Here is a 17,430-nt window from a genome sequence, read left to right as displayed (position 1 = left end):
GCGGCACCGCCCCGGCCCCGACACCGCCCCGGCCCCGACACCGCCCCCGCTCCGGTACCGCCCCCGCTCCGGTACCGCCCCCGGTACCGCCCCTGCCCCCCCCGCCCCCGCTCCGGTACCGCCCCCGGCCCCGCCCGCCACGGCTGCAGGGCGGGGCCGCGCCCGGGCCGCCCCTGCACAATGACACACTACAAAAACTACATTCAGGTTTTAGATATAAAGTCTACAGCCGTACATAACGCGAAGGAGGGTGGGGTATACAGTCTGTACAGTTACAGCTTAAGGGGGAAGAAGGGTTTTTTTACATTTTACTGCTGGAATGCTTAAAAAACACCGAGTACAGAGGAACGCGCGGAGAAAAAAAAAAGTTCATTATTTCGGAGAGATTAACGTCTCTGCTTGAGGAAACGATGATTTCTTGGCGATTTCTGTCAAAACATGGAAAACTTAGGCTCCTAACAGAAAAGTGAGTGGAATTTTTCCTCCTCTATCATCTCCTTCCATGGGAAGAGAAACAAGAAAATACTGTATACAGAAAGATAAAGCAAGCATATGAAAGGATATGTACCAAAGTGGTACACTCATCCTTTTCCCCAGCAGTGCCTTTCCAGAGTTTTTCCTGTTTTAAAACTGTGCCTTTCTTGTAAACATGGGAGCAAGGCATGTTGGCTGTCAGACTGCACAAGCCACAAACTCTAACTTGGGAAAAAGTGTCCATAATGAGAATGGGGCAGAGATTGTAGCCTGAAAAATTGATTCTCAAAATACTTTGTGTATTGAAGAATCAAAATAATCAGCTCAGTCCTCTTGACACTGTAAAAATACCTCGTCCTTCGTACTTACATATTATTTGCAGTTTCATCAAAGGATCACTTCATAGTCACTCTGTTACTTGAGATTCTCAAGATGAAGCAGCAAAGGTGACACCCACAATTTAAAACAGATGGCTGCAGAGAAGCACCGAAGTCCTGGAAACATGAGATCAGTCCTCTGGTTGTTCTAGTTCTCACCGTTTTTAGTTTAGTGCTACAAAGTTTATGCTCTATCCAGGAGACCTAGTAATTTGGACAACACGTGTACTGATGTCATAATGCAAAACACGAGAAACTTCCTCCTGTATAGGGATTTTCTGACAGCAGTTGGAAGGTCTGGTTGCATTTTCTAAAACTATTTCAGCTTATTATATAAACAGGTAAAATATAAATCCCCACAGAGTGAAAAAGCCATGAATGGTACAATCTAAAATCTCCAAAATCAGTGGAAAGACTGCCACTGATATCAGGGACTTCCTGGATCAGGTCCTAATGGGCAGAGAGGCTGAAGTCCACAATGTACAATGAGCACCTGGAACACACATCCATCCGATTGCAATGTGGGCTGTTTGTGAAAGCAAGGAAATACCTCTACCATCTACCACCTTCACCCAAATTCATGTAAACAAATTCCAACTGTCTAATACAGGTAGTGGCATAATTCGGTATGGTAATTCAGAAATTTAAACTTATATGCACTGTACTGACACTAATATAAAAACTTATGAACAGTCAAAACAGTTGATACCACTAATGAGCCACCAGAGACACTATTTTAATCAACATGCAATGGACATACATTACACCTCTCAAATCAAGATTCATTAGACTGTAAGATGAGTTCCTCAAAATTTGTCATTCAAAGAGACTTTTGGAACACATGATCTATAAATATAAATAAGGAAAGATATTATGCTATCCTTCAATGGGCTATCTAATACAGAAAATTACTAAATATCCATGTGAAAGATAGTTTTAAAATGTGTTAGGAATCATCTGCTTTGTCCCTCACTACTATATTTCATACCTACAGAGCAACATGAGCTGGAATTGAACCGTTCCATTGCCTGGTACAAAGCACAAGATGTTAGCCCACAATGGAACCTTACTGTCTGCTATTCCATGTAGATTCACCTTGTAATAGAAATGGAAGTTTCCTAATATTACTGAGCAGAATATTAACATGAGCCAAAACTCGACATGGAATCCAGATCTTCAGAGCTGTGGTGATTATCACACAACTGGGGGCTGAATCCTGTGAGTCACAGAGGCCCTGGAACACAGAGCCTGACAGAGCCTGGTGAGACTGAGCCATCAAATTTAATGGTACATTCACTTCTGCTAGTAAGCAACATGTTACTATTGCACCTGACCTGAAAAAGGCTTTAACTGAGAGCAGTTTATACTGTTCATCCTGTCATACCTGAAAGGACAGGGGAACAAGGTTGAGGATCCCAAGTGGCACAGCTACTCCCTAAGCCATTAAAACTCCAGCGCTCCTGACATGTCAAACCCCCTGTCAATCAGGTGTCATACATCCTTTAGCATAGACAGACTGTTTCCCAGACAGATGAGAGTTAGGAATGCAACACATGGACCTGTAAAGCCACAAGGAAGAAACTTTTTAGTCTAGAGAAGTCATCCTGCAAAATTTGTCACAGATTTTGTGGCCAGGGAGGAAATCACCAGTAGAAATTTGCAACAAGTCTCTCAAGACCTTTTTTCCAGCAACTTGGACCAAGATAGAAATTATGCCACTAAGCTTTAGGCAGCTTTACACTGCAGCCAATTCCACTACACACTACTGGGAAAGACCAACATTTAGAAAAACCTATGTCTAAGGTGTATATTATGCAGTCATATCTTACATTGTCCCATCTGTATGCCAGGACTCTTACTTTAATATCTACTAAAACACCATTTGCTGGTAAATACTGCTGATTAGGAAGTATATTATCATTTCATAGGCAGCTATTTAAAAACCAACTTAACTAAAAATTACTGCTTACAGGCAATATCCTCAAGTTTCTTATTATTCAGACTAAATGCATACTTTAAATGGGCAGAATCTGCTTTTCCTACCATAATTAGACCACATACAAAGCAAGAACTGTCTTGTAAGAGTCTTCTAATTGGAAATAAAATCCACAGGACAACTCTGGAACACTACTAATTTTGTAGCAATAATAATATTCAGGTTTGATACATTATTACACATTTGATACAAAATTATAAATGTCTGAAATACCTTCCTAAAACTTAACATGCCAGAAAGTTTAACTTTACCATAGTTTACAGATTTCAATTTGTTTTATCCCAGTTTTGCTTATCTTTCCATGGAGAAAAGCCAATCCATTTCCTAAATACACTTAAACAGCAGGTTAACATAATGCCACAGCTATTAGGATTACTGAAAACTCACATTGATACTATATCACCTAAAAGCTCTGCTGAAGTTGTCTTTATAGGGCAGACAAATAGAGGATAAAGAATTGCATCTGCTGGTTTGGGGTTTAGGAGGATTATTATCTAGGTATAAATAACCTGACATATAATCATATACCTAGAGACACCATTTATACATGCACAAGGGCAGAGTGCATAAGGGGCTCACTACTGAATAAAGCAAATTGTCTTGCAGCCCTCACAACACAGTTGGAGACTGTGCTCATTCATTACTTCACAAAAATGTGCACAGAAATTCCGGGTTTTTTTGTGCTCACCTTAGTTGAGACAACACATACACATTATTGCAAATTATACAAGGGCTACTGCTTCCCGATAGAAAGGATGGATTGCCCTAAATTTAGAGTGGTTGCAAGACATGAGACTTTTATACTGAGCTTAGGGCTAGTAGTGAGAACAGCAAAAAGTAGCCTTTGTACAACTATTCTACACAAACGTCATTGGCTCAGTGTTTACTTTCATGTCTCAAATTTCAAGTTTTCATGTCAAAATACTACAAACAAACCCCACATAATGTCCAAAAGGATCAAGTTTATTTTTCATGAAAGGTTCCACATGCTCATTTGGAAGGATATTTGCTGCACTGAAAGCTTAATTTAAGAGGAAAAGAACAGAAAAAAAAAAGGAAAATGGACTGCTCTTAGGAATTTGGTCCCCAGGATATATTCCTTTGTGACTGACCTGCAGTCACCAGCAGAAAGGCCAGCCTGGTGCTAGAGCTTCCACTGTGAAAGCTTGCAAAAGAGCAGGAGTTATCACATCTGTTATGAACAGCATACCTCTAACCAGAGTCAGTGTAGGAACAAGAGAATCTGTTGAGTTGCAGTCCCACAAATGGAAGGACAACTCAGTAAATCATTACCCAATTTCCCTTCCCAACAGTCCCAGAAAATGCAACCCAGACCTTCTTGTCAGAGGCACATTCTTTATGGCAACAGGGGTCAGATGACAGTGGATGACACTGGGTAGCAAAGCTGCTGTGCCCAGGCTGCAGTTGGAGCCTGCAGCGCTCCAGCTGTGCTCTGCCACCCCCGAGTGCAAGCTGCAAATGCTGGGCCTGGAACTGGGGCTGCTGAACACTGAGCTAGCAGGTACTCAGGGCTTTGAAACATCTTCAGCTGCTGAGGTATATGTACTGTAGAACATAAACCAACTCATACATTTCCCCAGCTACCACAATCTAAAGCTACATTGGAGTGGTCATTTTATCCAAACTATCTAACAAAATGCATACAATTCATTCTGTTAAAGTAAAAAAAGACTTGCACTATAAGCTTCAGGTTCTTTTCCTTCTTGATACTTAAGACTTCTTGGAATCTGACTGCTGGAAGCGGTTTAACTTCTCTGGATTATTTGATGCCATTTGAGAAAAGTCACGAAAAATGTCCTGATAAATTTCATCTCCTAGGTAGAAAAGAAAAGGGAAACAGTTTTAAACATTTGTAATAGTCAACATCACCCACCATTACACAAATGCCCTACTGTGCTAGCAATTACTGTGTAACACTTATGTATGAAGACTGCTTCTAGATGGAGTGATGCTGATGTGAACTCTGAGGGACTGGTTACTTGCATGCATGTTCTGTAGAAGCAAATTAAACAAAGCCAAACTATACCTGAAATAGTACCTCACAGGCAGCCACACAGAGGAAAGTTCAGAGTTAGAAAGGAAAAGTTAAAGCACTTAAAAGCAACTTAAAAAGAAAAAAAAATATTTATTAGCTGTTAAAGAATAAAGTCCTTGTTTTTGCAAGGAACTGCTAACCAGGATTCTCTACAGGAAAACAGAATTATGGCATAAATAAAGATTTACTTGGAAACAGAGATCAGAATTCTTACAGCCAAACAGAACTCTCCATGAAAGAAACAATCAGCAAGCAATAACATATATTTTTAAAGCAATCTTACATAGATAAATTATTGTCCACAAATTATTTTGGTCTATTACTTCAGCAAAAATAAAATTTCTACATTCATTTCATCTACATCTTTGATTATGTTTTTCAGTTTGATCTATAAGAACAATGATATTTGCCCTATAAATTTATTTATTTTTTTTTAAATCTTCACCTTTGTGCTTAAACCCAACCCTACTACTAGAACAAACTCCAAAATGTGTTCCTCCCCCTCCCTGTCTACACAGGAAAACATTCAGGAGCAATTACTTCTTGAGTCATTGCCAAGTCATTCTTTTGCCACTTTAAAATGGACATTTTTTCACTCATTTTCACATTCTTTCATGTTGTAGCATTTTGGGCCTTGAGTTCAAGTTCTGTTGTAAAACACTAACCATAACCTTTTGTCTTCAAAAGGAATTAAATGCATCAGGCATTGGGTTGGGTCAGGACCTATGCAGCCATCCAAATTTTAGAGTCTTTCCAACACAGATGGCCACACAGGACTCAAGATCCCAGCACTACTGTTTCTTGCTGACAGCTTGATTAATAGCATGCCAAAGAAATCAACCCAAAATCTCTCTCATCATGTATGTTGAATATGAAGTTTTGTTTTTTTTCCTAACGTGGAAGAAAAGAATGTTTTTGTGCTTAAAAGTTTGCACTACTGGGAAAAGTTACATTGTTTTTCAATTTTTTAATGCACATTTCCAAAGTAGAAATTATTTTTCTTTTAGAGATGAGACTCCATTCTTTTAAAAACACTTTCACAAATAATAACCGACCTTACAGAAATATTTAATAGGGCAGTAACACAATTCTTTCCAGAATTTAAAAGGTGAATACATTCAATACTGCTCTACTAGGCAAAGTCAGTTCTAGAGAAATTCCCTTTTGGTTTTCAGATTTAATTTCAAGTATGGTGCCCCTGCCCATGGCAGGGGGGTTGGAACCAGATGATCTTTAAGGTCCCTTCCAACCCAAACCATTCAGTGATTCTGTGTTCTAGAGATGAAGCAGGCACAGGTTTTATTGTAACAGCTTGTGAGAACTGCTTGCTCTGGAAGAGCAGCACAGAACGGAGCTGTAACATTCACCAAAAGAACAGCTAAGAAGGGCAAAAGCAGAATTAGGCTTCTGTGATAAAAGCAATGATGCTTTTAATATAGAAGTGGATACCAGTGGTGAATGAGAACTACAGTTCAAGTAGCCACATTTGGTTCTTTCAAGTTAACTTGAAAGAAAAAAGCTATTTTTGCAAGATACATTGTGGCTCTGGCTTTGTCTCTATTACATAACAAAAATATTACATACAAAAATATACTAAAATAAAGTGCCCCTTTAATTTGTATGTTGCATTAAAATGCTTAATACTGTAAACCTTACCATTATTTTAAAATTCTACTTTAAAATTGAATTCTGGAAGTTCCCTTTCCAAGCAATGTTTTCCCTAAAGTGCAGATTCTATTTACAAAAATATTGTAACACTGCTTTACCATTTAACACCAGAGTAACTCAAAAGGCACACATCATACATTCAAGAAAAGGTAGGAAGAAAAAGTAGCAATGCTAATATCAAAGAGTTAGCAATACATACTGTAGCACCAGGAGATGAGCACTCAAGTATTATACAGAAACAGTACTACGGTGCATATGGCTTCTACCACCAGAAATAACCTTTTAAAGCTGGTTTCAGCTAGTTCCCATTCCAGGAATATTTTGGAAGACCAACTGTATACCTTGCAAAGCAATATATTCGTTCTCTCAGTAGCTCAAACCAGCCATATGTATTGAAATTATAATTTTGATGCCATTAGCTACATGAGCAATTGTTTATCAGCTGCTTTGCTAGAGCTGAGAAGTAGTTAGTTGGCTTCACTCTGATGACAGCAATCTCATACAATGATATTTGCCCTGACATAGCCACCAGCAAATATACAACTGTCTTGAAAATCCTTATTTTCTTCTAGAATCATAATTTTGGAACACTGGAGTTCTAAAGTAAGGGCAGTGCAGATAATTTAACATGTATATGCAGTGAAAAAGACCTGCATCCCTTAAAACCACAGCAAGGTGTGACATCTCAGCCAGCACAGACAGGTTTTGTGCTTACACTGACACAACCCTTCTACAGCAGACACAAACATTCAAAACACTCAAATATTGACTCCAACTTTTAAAAGAGACTTCAACAAGTAACAGAGTGAAGGGGGCACAGCTGTGCTATCCAAAGATACAGTAAGTTCTCCTGGCTGGGATTCCGTGCTACAGCTTGTGGCATTAATTTCACGAGTTATTGTAATGAAAGCCTCTCCCTGATTTTGGGCAAACTCTGCCTGTTGTGGTAAATCTACTCTTCACTGCCAATCTCACTTTACCAGCTGTAAAGTATCTGGATCAGATTACATCAACTGCAGTCTGTAGATTCTACTGCTCCAATTGGGTAACATCCCCCCTGCCCAATCCTCATCAATCAGTGGAAAACACACAAGGGCTTTATAGGAGGGAACTGAGAGCACTCAGCCTGAAAAACAAGGTTCACCTTTCAGTTCTGCCAGGAATAGCAGGATTTTTTTAGGTGGTCTAACTTCACAATCAAGTGTGCCTTTATTTGGTATTTGCATGATATTAAATTACCTTCCTATGGAAGCAAATATCACATCAGAACATAGTGTAAATTAGGGCTGAGTGCCTGAGAATAAAGTTGCACATATGCATTAAATATAATTTGTTACTTTCTTGCTGGAGTTGGCTCAAGTATCTGCCAGCTTCTATTTGTTTTTTTTACCAAATGGAAAGAAACTATGCATACAAAAATACATACTTAAGAATGACTGTTTTGTTTCTTATTAGTACCTTAACAAATAAAAATATTTAAAAATAAAATTTAAGGAAATAATACTTTCCTACTTCTGTCTGGAGTCAGTTTGCAATATTTGATGTACATTTTTTTACATTGATGTGCAAGCATTTTTTTCTTATAAAAAGAAAAAGCAGACCATTCCACAGGAAGGAGAATGGCGTCCTGGAATAAGATGAACTCTTCAACTGTCTCTGAGCAAGCTGAGTCAGAAAGCTGCTACTAAATAATGTCAGGTAAATCCTAACATTACACAAATGTCAATGGAACAACAATAGGAGAAAACTGTGGACAACTACAAGCAAAATAGTGTGGTCATGGCTGTACTAACACACTGTTATAATGATGCTCTTTAAACAGTCTCCTTTTAGGTTCCCTAAGTACTCTGACAAAGTCACACCACTGAATTTCAATGAAGCTTTAGAATGTGTTGGTTTATAAAAAACATTATTATATGAAGCAATCTTAAATTTCCCTCAGACACTAAGAGTCTAATTGTAAACTGATAAATTCCTGTATACACTTCTTATACTGCATTTCAGTGTGGTTATTAGTGGAGTATTGACCTGGCTGCCCATAGAGTCCTTCTGATTCACGCATTTCTTCATTCATCCTTGCCAAACGCAACCTGCCATTCAGAAAACAAAAGGAACAATGTCATCTTTCAAGCACTATAATGCAAGACCTACAATGCCCTCCTGAATCTCACATCAAAGAGGTCATCTACAGATAGAGTATTTTGATTTTCCTTTTGTTCCCCCTTGCTTTTATGTGAAGGAATTTTGACATTTCTTGTATTTTTAACTTGAAACAGAATAGCAAAATCTAAGTTACCTAGTCAGAAAATAGAACATACAACTTACAGTGTTACAATATCTGCATTTGCAGCTTCCACTGCTATACTTAATGGATCTTTTCCATCTTCATCAGTGGCATGCTGGTTTGCTCCTCGTTTTAAGAATAAGCACACTTGGCTGTTTAAAAAAAATTGAAGAATATTTTTGACAATAAAGAAAAAAAACTAATAAAGTCAGGCTAGATACAATGTATTTAGCTTAAATCACCAAAAGTCTCATTTATCAAAAGAGTGAAGTTCATCTATAATGTGTTAACAGAGTAGTAAGCAAACCATTTATTTAATCCACATTAGAAAATATGTGTTTTGCTAGTGGATGAGATTGCTAAATCAAAATATTATTTCCTCTCTCGTAACCAGAGCTTGAGAAAAACTTGTATCACCTGAATTAGTATTAAAATATCAGAATATCTGGGACAATGAAGAAACTTCACAAGAACAACTACAGTAAAGGATGGCCATGTACAAATTGAGGGGCAGTGAGTTACCCAGTGTGTCCTAGAACCGTGGCATGGTGCAGGGGCCCCCTTCCTTTCATGTCTCGGATGTTCACATTGGCCCCATTCTGCAGCAAAAATTCACAAGTAACCAACGAGCCCTACGGAATCAAAACAAAGAAACAACTCAGCACCAGATCTCTAGAATCAAACTAAACCTTTTCTGCCTTCTCACCACTGAGCCACCCAGCAAAGGAAACAAAAGGGAGTTGCTTCCATATCAACTTTAAACACCACTAGGACACAGAAACCCCAACAAAGCATTAACAGGAAAAAATTATTTCAGAAACAACTCTGAAAGAATACTGTAAACACAACTTCAGCATCACATTATCATTCATTAGGGAAGCAAGCAGGTCAAAGGAACAGTGGCACAGAAATATCATTATTTCCCTTGATCTCCTCCCCCATCACCAGTGCTGTATACCACATACCCCTCGCACTGCCTGAATGAGTGGTGTTGCTTTGTTTTCTTCCACATTGACCCAGTTTACTTCAGCTCCATGAGCCAATGCTTCTGCCATCTGGGGAAGATTTTTCTCAAAGGCAGCTCGATACAACCGCAATCCTGGACTAGGCTGCTTGGAGTCACAGAACACTGGAGACTCTTGCTTGTCTCCTTCTAAAATGAAAAAAAAAAAAAAAAAGCTTACTTAATTCTTTCTTTTACAAGGTAACTCTTGGAATTCTGATTCAAACATCACTTCTCTGGCAATAGGTAGCTCAGCTTTTGCAGAATACTATGTATTGTTGCCCCATTCTGCCAGGGGAATTCACAAATGCCTTTAGCTCCAGCATTCAGGCACAGTCTCTTCACAGAACTATTACTGCACAGAAAACATTCTCTCCACATTACTGGCATGTGTATATACTTCAATCTACATATTCCATGTAATCTCTAAGAAATTGCTTAAGGTTTGGAGTGTGTTTTACTGTAAACTGCAAGATATGAATAAAGCTCATTTTCTGCAGAGATGTAGTCATACAAACATACTTTTATCTGCAACACCTGAGTATGAGGCTAATACTGTTTTGACCTAATTTTTGTTAATAGAAAACACTCTCATTTCCCAATTACTTGCTGTGGCTATAATCTTTTGGACTAAAACATAATCTTTCTCTTCATCTCAATAACAGTCATATGGAGTGAAGTCTAGGAGATAAAGATGTTACATAAAAGCTTTTGTGAGTTACAGTATCATAAATAGTTCAACAGCATAATCAAAAAAGATGCAAGCTACATGCTGCCTGCCTGCAATAACACTTGTGAACTACTGGATTTAAAAAATATCTTAAAACAGTGCTTTGATGTAGAAGAGTAAGTCTCCTTTATAAATAAATGTTTTGGAAATTTTGAGAAGCCATACTCAATATATCTGTCAGAACAGCATGCTAAAATTAGCAAATACTTTAATTCATCAACTTATAGAATTTCTGAATTGAGGAAATGATGTTTAAAGTCTTGGTCAATTCCACATAAATAAGAAAAAGCAAAATCAAGCAAAACTGCATAAATAACACATGTAACTCAATAGGAATTCTATCTTTGCAGATTTATTTACTTATTAAAGGATCGTACATTTCTATGGAGATCTATCTTTCTCAAAAAGCAGCATTTCTCTATCTGCAAAATGTTTTGGGATCAGTTTCATCTGACTGGAAAAAAAACATAGTTCTTTGACCCCATTTAGAAGGATTAAATGTCATTTTTCACAGCAAGTCCAAAGGAAAGATTACTCAGGTAAATTTTACCCTTGCTAAAAGCATTTCAACGAGGACAGCAGACACGAATTGTATCACCAAGCATTAATCTTTTTTACAAAAAAAAAGCCTAACACACCTGGTTCATACAAACTGTTGGCTGATATAGTAGAGGCAAGGTGTTCTCTGCTGTCATCAGAGCTCGGCTGGATCCCACTGTCACTGCTTCGGACTGTTTAGGAGAAAAACTGCAATTACTATGCAGATCTGAAGCTACCTGCTCCTCACAGATACCATGATAATAAAGCAAGCTCTTATACTTGGTCCTGAACACAATTTTTAAAAAATGGCTTGTTCTTGTTCAGTATTGCTAATGCATCCATAGAAGAATATGAAGTCACATTTTGTAATCATAACATTTACAATAATTACAATAATAAATGTCAGAGATAACTAGAAATGAAAAGTATCAGGATAAGTAAAAAAGCTTAAATTATTTCATGAAAATACTAAGCAATGCCGCAGCATGGAGACAATAGATTGAAGCAGGGAGATGGCCACAACACACAATGGATCTATTAGTGCAAATACTGAACACGCTACAGCTGTAGTACTTACTACTACGGAGTTTTGAAGAGGTATCAAAGTAGGAGAAGAGTGAATCAAGTTCATCAGGACAGAACAGAGACTCCCGCCTCGCCTCGTCGCTACTTACAGCAACCGCTGGGACATGCAGGTTAGCAAAGCACAAAGCAGGCAGTAAGGAAGGGACAGGGCAGGAAAGAACGTTATTGGAAAAATCAAGAAGGATGAAAATACGGAGGAAAGAAGGTTGTTAATATGATTCTGAATTATAAACATCCCCATTCCAAATCCTTCCCCATGGAAAAATGCACATCTCTGAAGAAGTCTTTTCTTCCCTACACTCTACACTAGGCTACAACCCATTAAAAACAGATTCCAAATTCTCTGCATGAGGCAGAAGTCAATTAATATAAAAATATAATGTTACCTTAAAAAGAAGAGGGGTGACACAGCTAAGGAGAGAAGTGTGTAAATACCTTTTGGGGATGCTGCACCTTGTTCCCCTGCCAAAAGAGATTTTTCAGGGCCACTGTGCCTTTTCTCTTCCTGACTTGGAGGCAAAACTTTTGTTCCAGGCTCAGGCAGAGGTACTGATGCAGCTTGCTTCTCTACAAACTTTCTTTCCACATATTTTGCTCTGATGTATGCCTCCTTCTCCTGCCTGTCATATAGAAAATCCCTGGAGTTAGTAAGCTAATATTTTAGTATTTTCATATATTAAAAGAATGTCTATTTTGTACTCAAGATAGTAGCTTGGCATTGCACATAAGACACACAGCACATTTTCAGAAAGATGCAAAGCACACTGTCACTTTCTGGATTTGTGATTAGATTTTGCATAAGGCTCAAAAGAAAGTAATTATGTTAAGTTGACAAACATGTATTTACTTTCAGACAGACTTTGGAAAGTGGTATGTTGAAGAAATAAGCATTAGTTACTCTATGTAACCAGTATTAAACCTTTACACATGTTTACATTGTTAATAACCTAGTAATAAGCATATATTTAGTTTCTTATGTAAATACAAATTGCAACCTTTGTTATGGGAACATTAAGATTACACAAGAAAACAACAACAAGCCCTAGGTAGGCACAACCATCAGTTCTACATCACATACTGAAGTATTTTTCCTTGTAACCTGAGGTTATCAGCTTAAGACACAGAAGAAGTTGTGCCAAACTGATAAAAGGGGCTATAATTATTGCATTGAAACTGCTGAAAAGCAGTTACCACTAGAAGGAATATCTAGCAAATCTCCTACTTTGTTTATATTATCATCACTGTCTCCAAATTGCCAACACTTCATAAAACAAAGTTTTCTACACTATAAAACTGCTGGGCAGCAAGTAGCACAGAACTGGAAAGGTAGAAAAAAAGCAAGTTTTAAGAGACATCCTATACAGCAGCACAAAACATTGGCAATCTAACTTCCAACAGAGATTAGCACCAGAGAAACAGAAGACAGCAGTGCAATGATTTCAAGGCTCCTGTAAAGCAGCAGAGCTCATTTACAAAACAGGTTGGAAGACGAGAACATTCAGAGGATCAGGGAACAAAAGTCAAATGTAAGAACAAAGTCACTGTAAACGAAAGGAACAGCCACAGGCTCCTTCCAGGAGCACTCACACACTCAGTACAGCTGACTGAGCTGGTCTCCAGCAGAGAGGAAACAAAATCCACATGCCCACAATGATGCTCTAGAGCTGTCATCAAAAGGAGGGAGCAAGATCACAAAAGGAAAAAAGAAACAAGAGAAGCAGAAATGGGCCAACAGAAGGAATACCCAATACAGACAGTGAGAAAAGGGAGAGAGCAGGATATACTGGTGATACAGGGAAATGAGTACAAAGGAGTGTAACCATTAAGTGGCAGCATCTTTTACAGGTGGAGGCTGAAGGAAGCAACAATAAAAGGAAGCAACAGGCACTGCTGGTAAAATACTACCTTTGACTTCCAGATTGTGGCTTCTTTACTCCCACTTTTTCCAACTTCGCTTCATATATTCTATTTATAACATCATTTCCCAATTCACACATAAGCTATAAAGCAAAATAAATAAATTCAAACATAATTGCAAAAAGCTTTATCTACCTATTCAGTTGTTTTTAACCTCACTCAGCCTATATTTACAACTTAGTGTTTTCACTGGTAAAAGTACACTTAGAGAAATAAGCAGGGATTTATATGGTAATAATGAAACAATCAGTGAATAAAGAGACCAAATTCTGAGTAAGATAACAAAAAAATACAGTCACTTTTAAAGTGCTTGAAAAAACAACCACCAGAATGACCTGCAGGCCTTATTAACAAAGGTACTTTTCCACCAGCTTTGCCAGCAGCTTTTCTTACCCCATCAGCAAGAGGCAATTCAATCAACCGTCCTCCACCCTACCCAATGGATATTTTTGCTAAACCATAATCTGACACAACTATAGAAAAATAACAAAGACAAAAGCCTACTTACAGGAGAATTTAAGAAGAATTTAAAGATCGCAATAAATACACTTCTTGTTTCTAATACAAGCTCTGGTATTTATGTGAATAGTACAAAAGGTTGTGAATAGTACAAAAGGTACAGCTTTTTTCTTTTTTTTTTGGAGCGGGTATGAGGGGTTGGTTGGTTGTTTTCTCAGCATGAACACATTGACAAAAAATTATTTAACCAGAAAGTACATTTTCTTTTGTTTGTTCAGAATAGAGAAGTAATTCCTAAGTGCCAGAACATCACAGCTAGAAGCAAATGCTTTGCATGAGTTATCCAGTTGCACACAAGCATCCATGCACAAGTTCGTATTTCGGGATTTCACATGATTTCGTATTTCCCATGGTTTTTATAATCATGGCTCAAGCTAGAAATTTGGCACACAAATAGCACACAAGAGCAGTTGCTTGAGTATTCTCTGGTAGGCCAGAAGCATCTCACTGTTAAGAGCTGACATTCAAATTTTGGAGTATGATCATGCTTTAGGCTGATATATCACTTCCAAAACTTTCAGCCCACTGAAAGACATTATTGGTTTGCAAACAGATTTGCCTTTTTACATGTTGAAAGTATCAGATGAAACTTGCTACACAGTGTGCACTTGGGAACCTGAAGGTGTTGCAAGTTGCTTTGAATTGCAAGTTTTTAGCACAAATTACTATGGAGTATAAAAAAGTGTGAATTAAAATAAACCAACACACAACTACATTTTCTGCTCAAAACTGCAAGACGTACACTGGGTACAAATGTGCTTCCTGCATTGAGCTTTCTGCTGTAGAGACTTTAGAACAACAAAGTACCAAATAGAAACCTCTTTCAAAAATATTATACCTTTAGGAGTTCAGGTTCCCATGAATCCAACGTTAAAGATCTTACTTTTGAAAAGTGGACTCCCAAGCTCCTAAACAAGATGGAAAAAACCATTAACATGTAACTACATGTTATATCTTCCCTCAGACAGATTTACCATTAATTTATGCTAATAAAGCAGTTACCTTAATTCTATTTACAAACAAGGGTCTCTAATTTTCTTTGAATATACCTTTGAAGAGGCAAACACCACCCTTCCTACTTAAGCCAATGCACAAATCAAATGCAGTTGTGAGCAGTTCCCCAACCTGTGTATCCCAGAGCACTCGATGCACAGTGTGATTCCCAGGTTGATACTGGCCCAGCGAGGATCTGCCAGACCACAGTCACAGCAGGCAGCATTACCAGGAATACACTGCACTCGCTGCAGGGCACTCTCTCCTTTCAACAACTTCTCTTTTGTCTCACTCCCAGATTCTAGGCTCCCTGTAGAAGGGGAGGATTTCTTTTCCTGTTTCTAAAAGAGAAAAAGACACAAACAAACCAATTAAGAGACACATGCTAAACTAAAGAAATTAAAGTCCTACAAATACTGACTGTGCACTAAAATCCAAGAAAAGTCTCTTCTTGCATGGCCAAGGAAAGCCACAGGAAAAAAAAAAAGTTTAGGTTTTTAGAAGATATATAAAACTGAATATAAGAATATTCTCTGATTTTTAATCACACAATAGAAAAATGTCAAAAAAAATGGTCATAGTAATATTAACATGATGAAGTGAAAGACAGATTAGATATAATTCACAACCTTCAAAATTTCATTGCATTTCCACTGGAAGACAAATAATGGATTAGGTTTTTTTCCTTCCCTCTCATTAAAAGAGGTTTTATATATTTAAAATTTTCAGGACCTAAAGGGGGGGTGTGGTTTGGTGGACTGTTAAACTCACCTCAGACTCATCTCCTTTCTCTCTATATGCTGTGGCAATACTGGTCTGAACAGCCTTAATCCACGCCTGCCGCAGCTTTTCCGAGTCAGCCTGAAGCATGCAGCTCCTGTGACGAATCATAAAGTACTCAGAGACAGTGGCCAAGCAGCTGACACCCAACTACACATTGTTCAGGGGTCTGTTTTTATGGAGCAAGTTTCTTACTGCCACAAGTATATTGTTTAGTAGGCATCATCTAATAAACACATTTATTTTAAGATAACAAAGCAGCTGAGCCTCTGCGAGCTGCAAACTCCTTATTTCAAAATTATTTGTAGGTAATGCTAATAGATACAGAAATGACTCTTCCAAAAACACTGAAAGTGGCTTAGCTTCCTATTCCTTTTCTTATTCCAAATTTTTCTTTTTTTATATCCTCAAATGCATTTTATCCCTGTGACACAAGACACAGGTATCAGTCCTTGAAAACACACTTTCATTCACTGAGATCGAGACAGTAATTTTAAAGCTTTCTGACAAAGAATGAACTACTTTTCTCATCAATGGTAAAAGAAACAGGTCATGCTGTTCCAGCACTTATGGGTTGAAACAGCACAGGCAGGCAAAAGCAAAATGCATGTTATAGTGACCACGACTGCGAATGCAAACATCAGGATGGAGAGCAATCTACCCGGAAGAGAAATGTAAGCAGGAGTGGAGAGAGCAGATAACCTCCAAACTTAAAAGCAAGTTGACCTCATATCAAAAACTTAAATATGGTCACATCTCAAAATCACTAACAAGGAATCCATATCCTGTCCTTGCTGTGGCAAGATGCCAAAATTCCCTAAGTACAGCCAAATGCACTGCTGGAGCTGAAAAATAATTTTATTTGGTAATTTAGTGCATTCTGAAGTATAATTTAACATCACTGAGATAACTGCTTATTTACGTGCTTCTCTCTCATTGCACCAATCAGAAATGGGGAGAAACTGAGACCTATTTTCTACATAACAAAGCAGCTGATAGTATCAGTTACTACTAAGCCACAGCAGAGCTCTGCACCACAAGCCATTTTTGCAAAAAGCACAAGAATGCATGTTTATTTTAATGCCAAAAGTAAACTAAATACCAGGGACACTTCTCACGGCATCACTTAATCTCAGCCAAAATTTCAGAGAGCAGAATTTTTCAGATACTTTTCCTGTTTTGATCTATCCCAAGAGAAATGTCAATCTTACATTTTAAAACATCTACATGCAATGATTTTTATTTTTAAATAAACATACTCCATTGCTTCTCCTTACTTTGTTGGAGAAACCACCTCAAAACAGAAACGTCTTTCTATGTCTTCACAGTGTTTAACTGTGCACAGCCGCAGGTCTTCAACAACTACTGTGGGATTATCCTAAGAGACAAACGTTAACAAAAAAGTCACAGAGAAAAAATAATATAGTTGATAGTAAGAAAATAATTCAATCTTGAATTATTAATCATTGAATTCTATTTGTCTGGTTACACTAATTTTTTCCTCCAAA

At 37.9% G+C, this 17,430-nt stretch overlaps 1 protein-coding gene across 9 annotated transcripts in view; it reads right to left on the bottom strand.

The window, feature by feature from the left end:
* Positions 1 to 198: 198 nt before the first annotated feature.
* The window catches only part of ACAP2 (ArfGAP with coiled-coil, ankyrin repeat and PH domains 2), a 64,421-nt gene continuing 47,189 nt past the window's right edge, over positions 199 to 17,430 (bottom strand). For 4 of the 9 annotated variants that reach the window (XM_033068482.1, XM_033068484.1, XM_033068483.1 and 1 more), the window contains 13 exons: positions 17,200 to 17,300; positions 15,914 to 16,019; positions 15,275 to 15,483; positions 14,988 to 15,057; positions 13,619 to 13,713; positions 12,149 to 12,333; positions 11,706 to 11,810; positions 11,227 to 11,319; positions 9,821 to 10,008; positions 9,378 to 9,487; positions 8,897 to 9,007; positions 8,600 to 8,661; positions 199 to 4,682 (listed from right to left, as the gene is read on the bottom strand). In XM_033068482.1, coding sequence (XP_032924373.1) covers positions 4,579 to 4,682; positions 8,600 to 8,661; positions 8,897 to 9,007; positions 9,378 to 9,487; positions 9,821 to 10,008; positions 11,227 to 11,319; positions 11,706 to 11,810; positions 12,149 to 12,333; positions 13,619 to 13,713; positions 14,988 to 15,057; positions 15,275 to 15,483; positions 15,914 to 16,019; positions 17,200 to 17,300 — 1,539 coding nt within the window. In that variant the 3' untranslated portion in view covers positions 199 to 4,578. Of the gene's footprint in view, positions 4,683 to 4,894; positions 8,662 to 8,896; positions 9,008 to 9,377; positions 9,488 to 9,820; positions 10,009 to 11,226; positions 11,320 to 11,705; positions 11,811 to 12,148; positions 12,334 to 13,618; positions 13,714 to 14,987; positions 15,058 to 15,274; positions 15,484 to 15,913; positions 16,020 to 17,199; positions 17,301 to 17,430 lie in introns of all 9 variants that reach the window. The other 5 variants (XM_033068486.1, XM_033068487.1, XM_033068488.1 and 2 more) reach the window with 2 other exon arrangements.

The sequence above is a fragment of the Catharus ustulatus genome, chromosome 10, assembly GCF_009819885.2.
Source record: "Catharus ustulatus isolate bCatUst1 chromosome 10, bCatUst1.pri.v2, whole genome shotgun sequence".
NCBI classification, from domain to species: Eukaryota; Metazoa; Chordata; class Aves; order Passeriformes; family Turdidae; genus Catharus; species Catharus ustulatus.
This window is presented reverse-complemented; position numbering and strand designations above follow the sequence as displayed.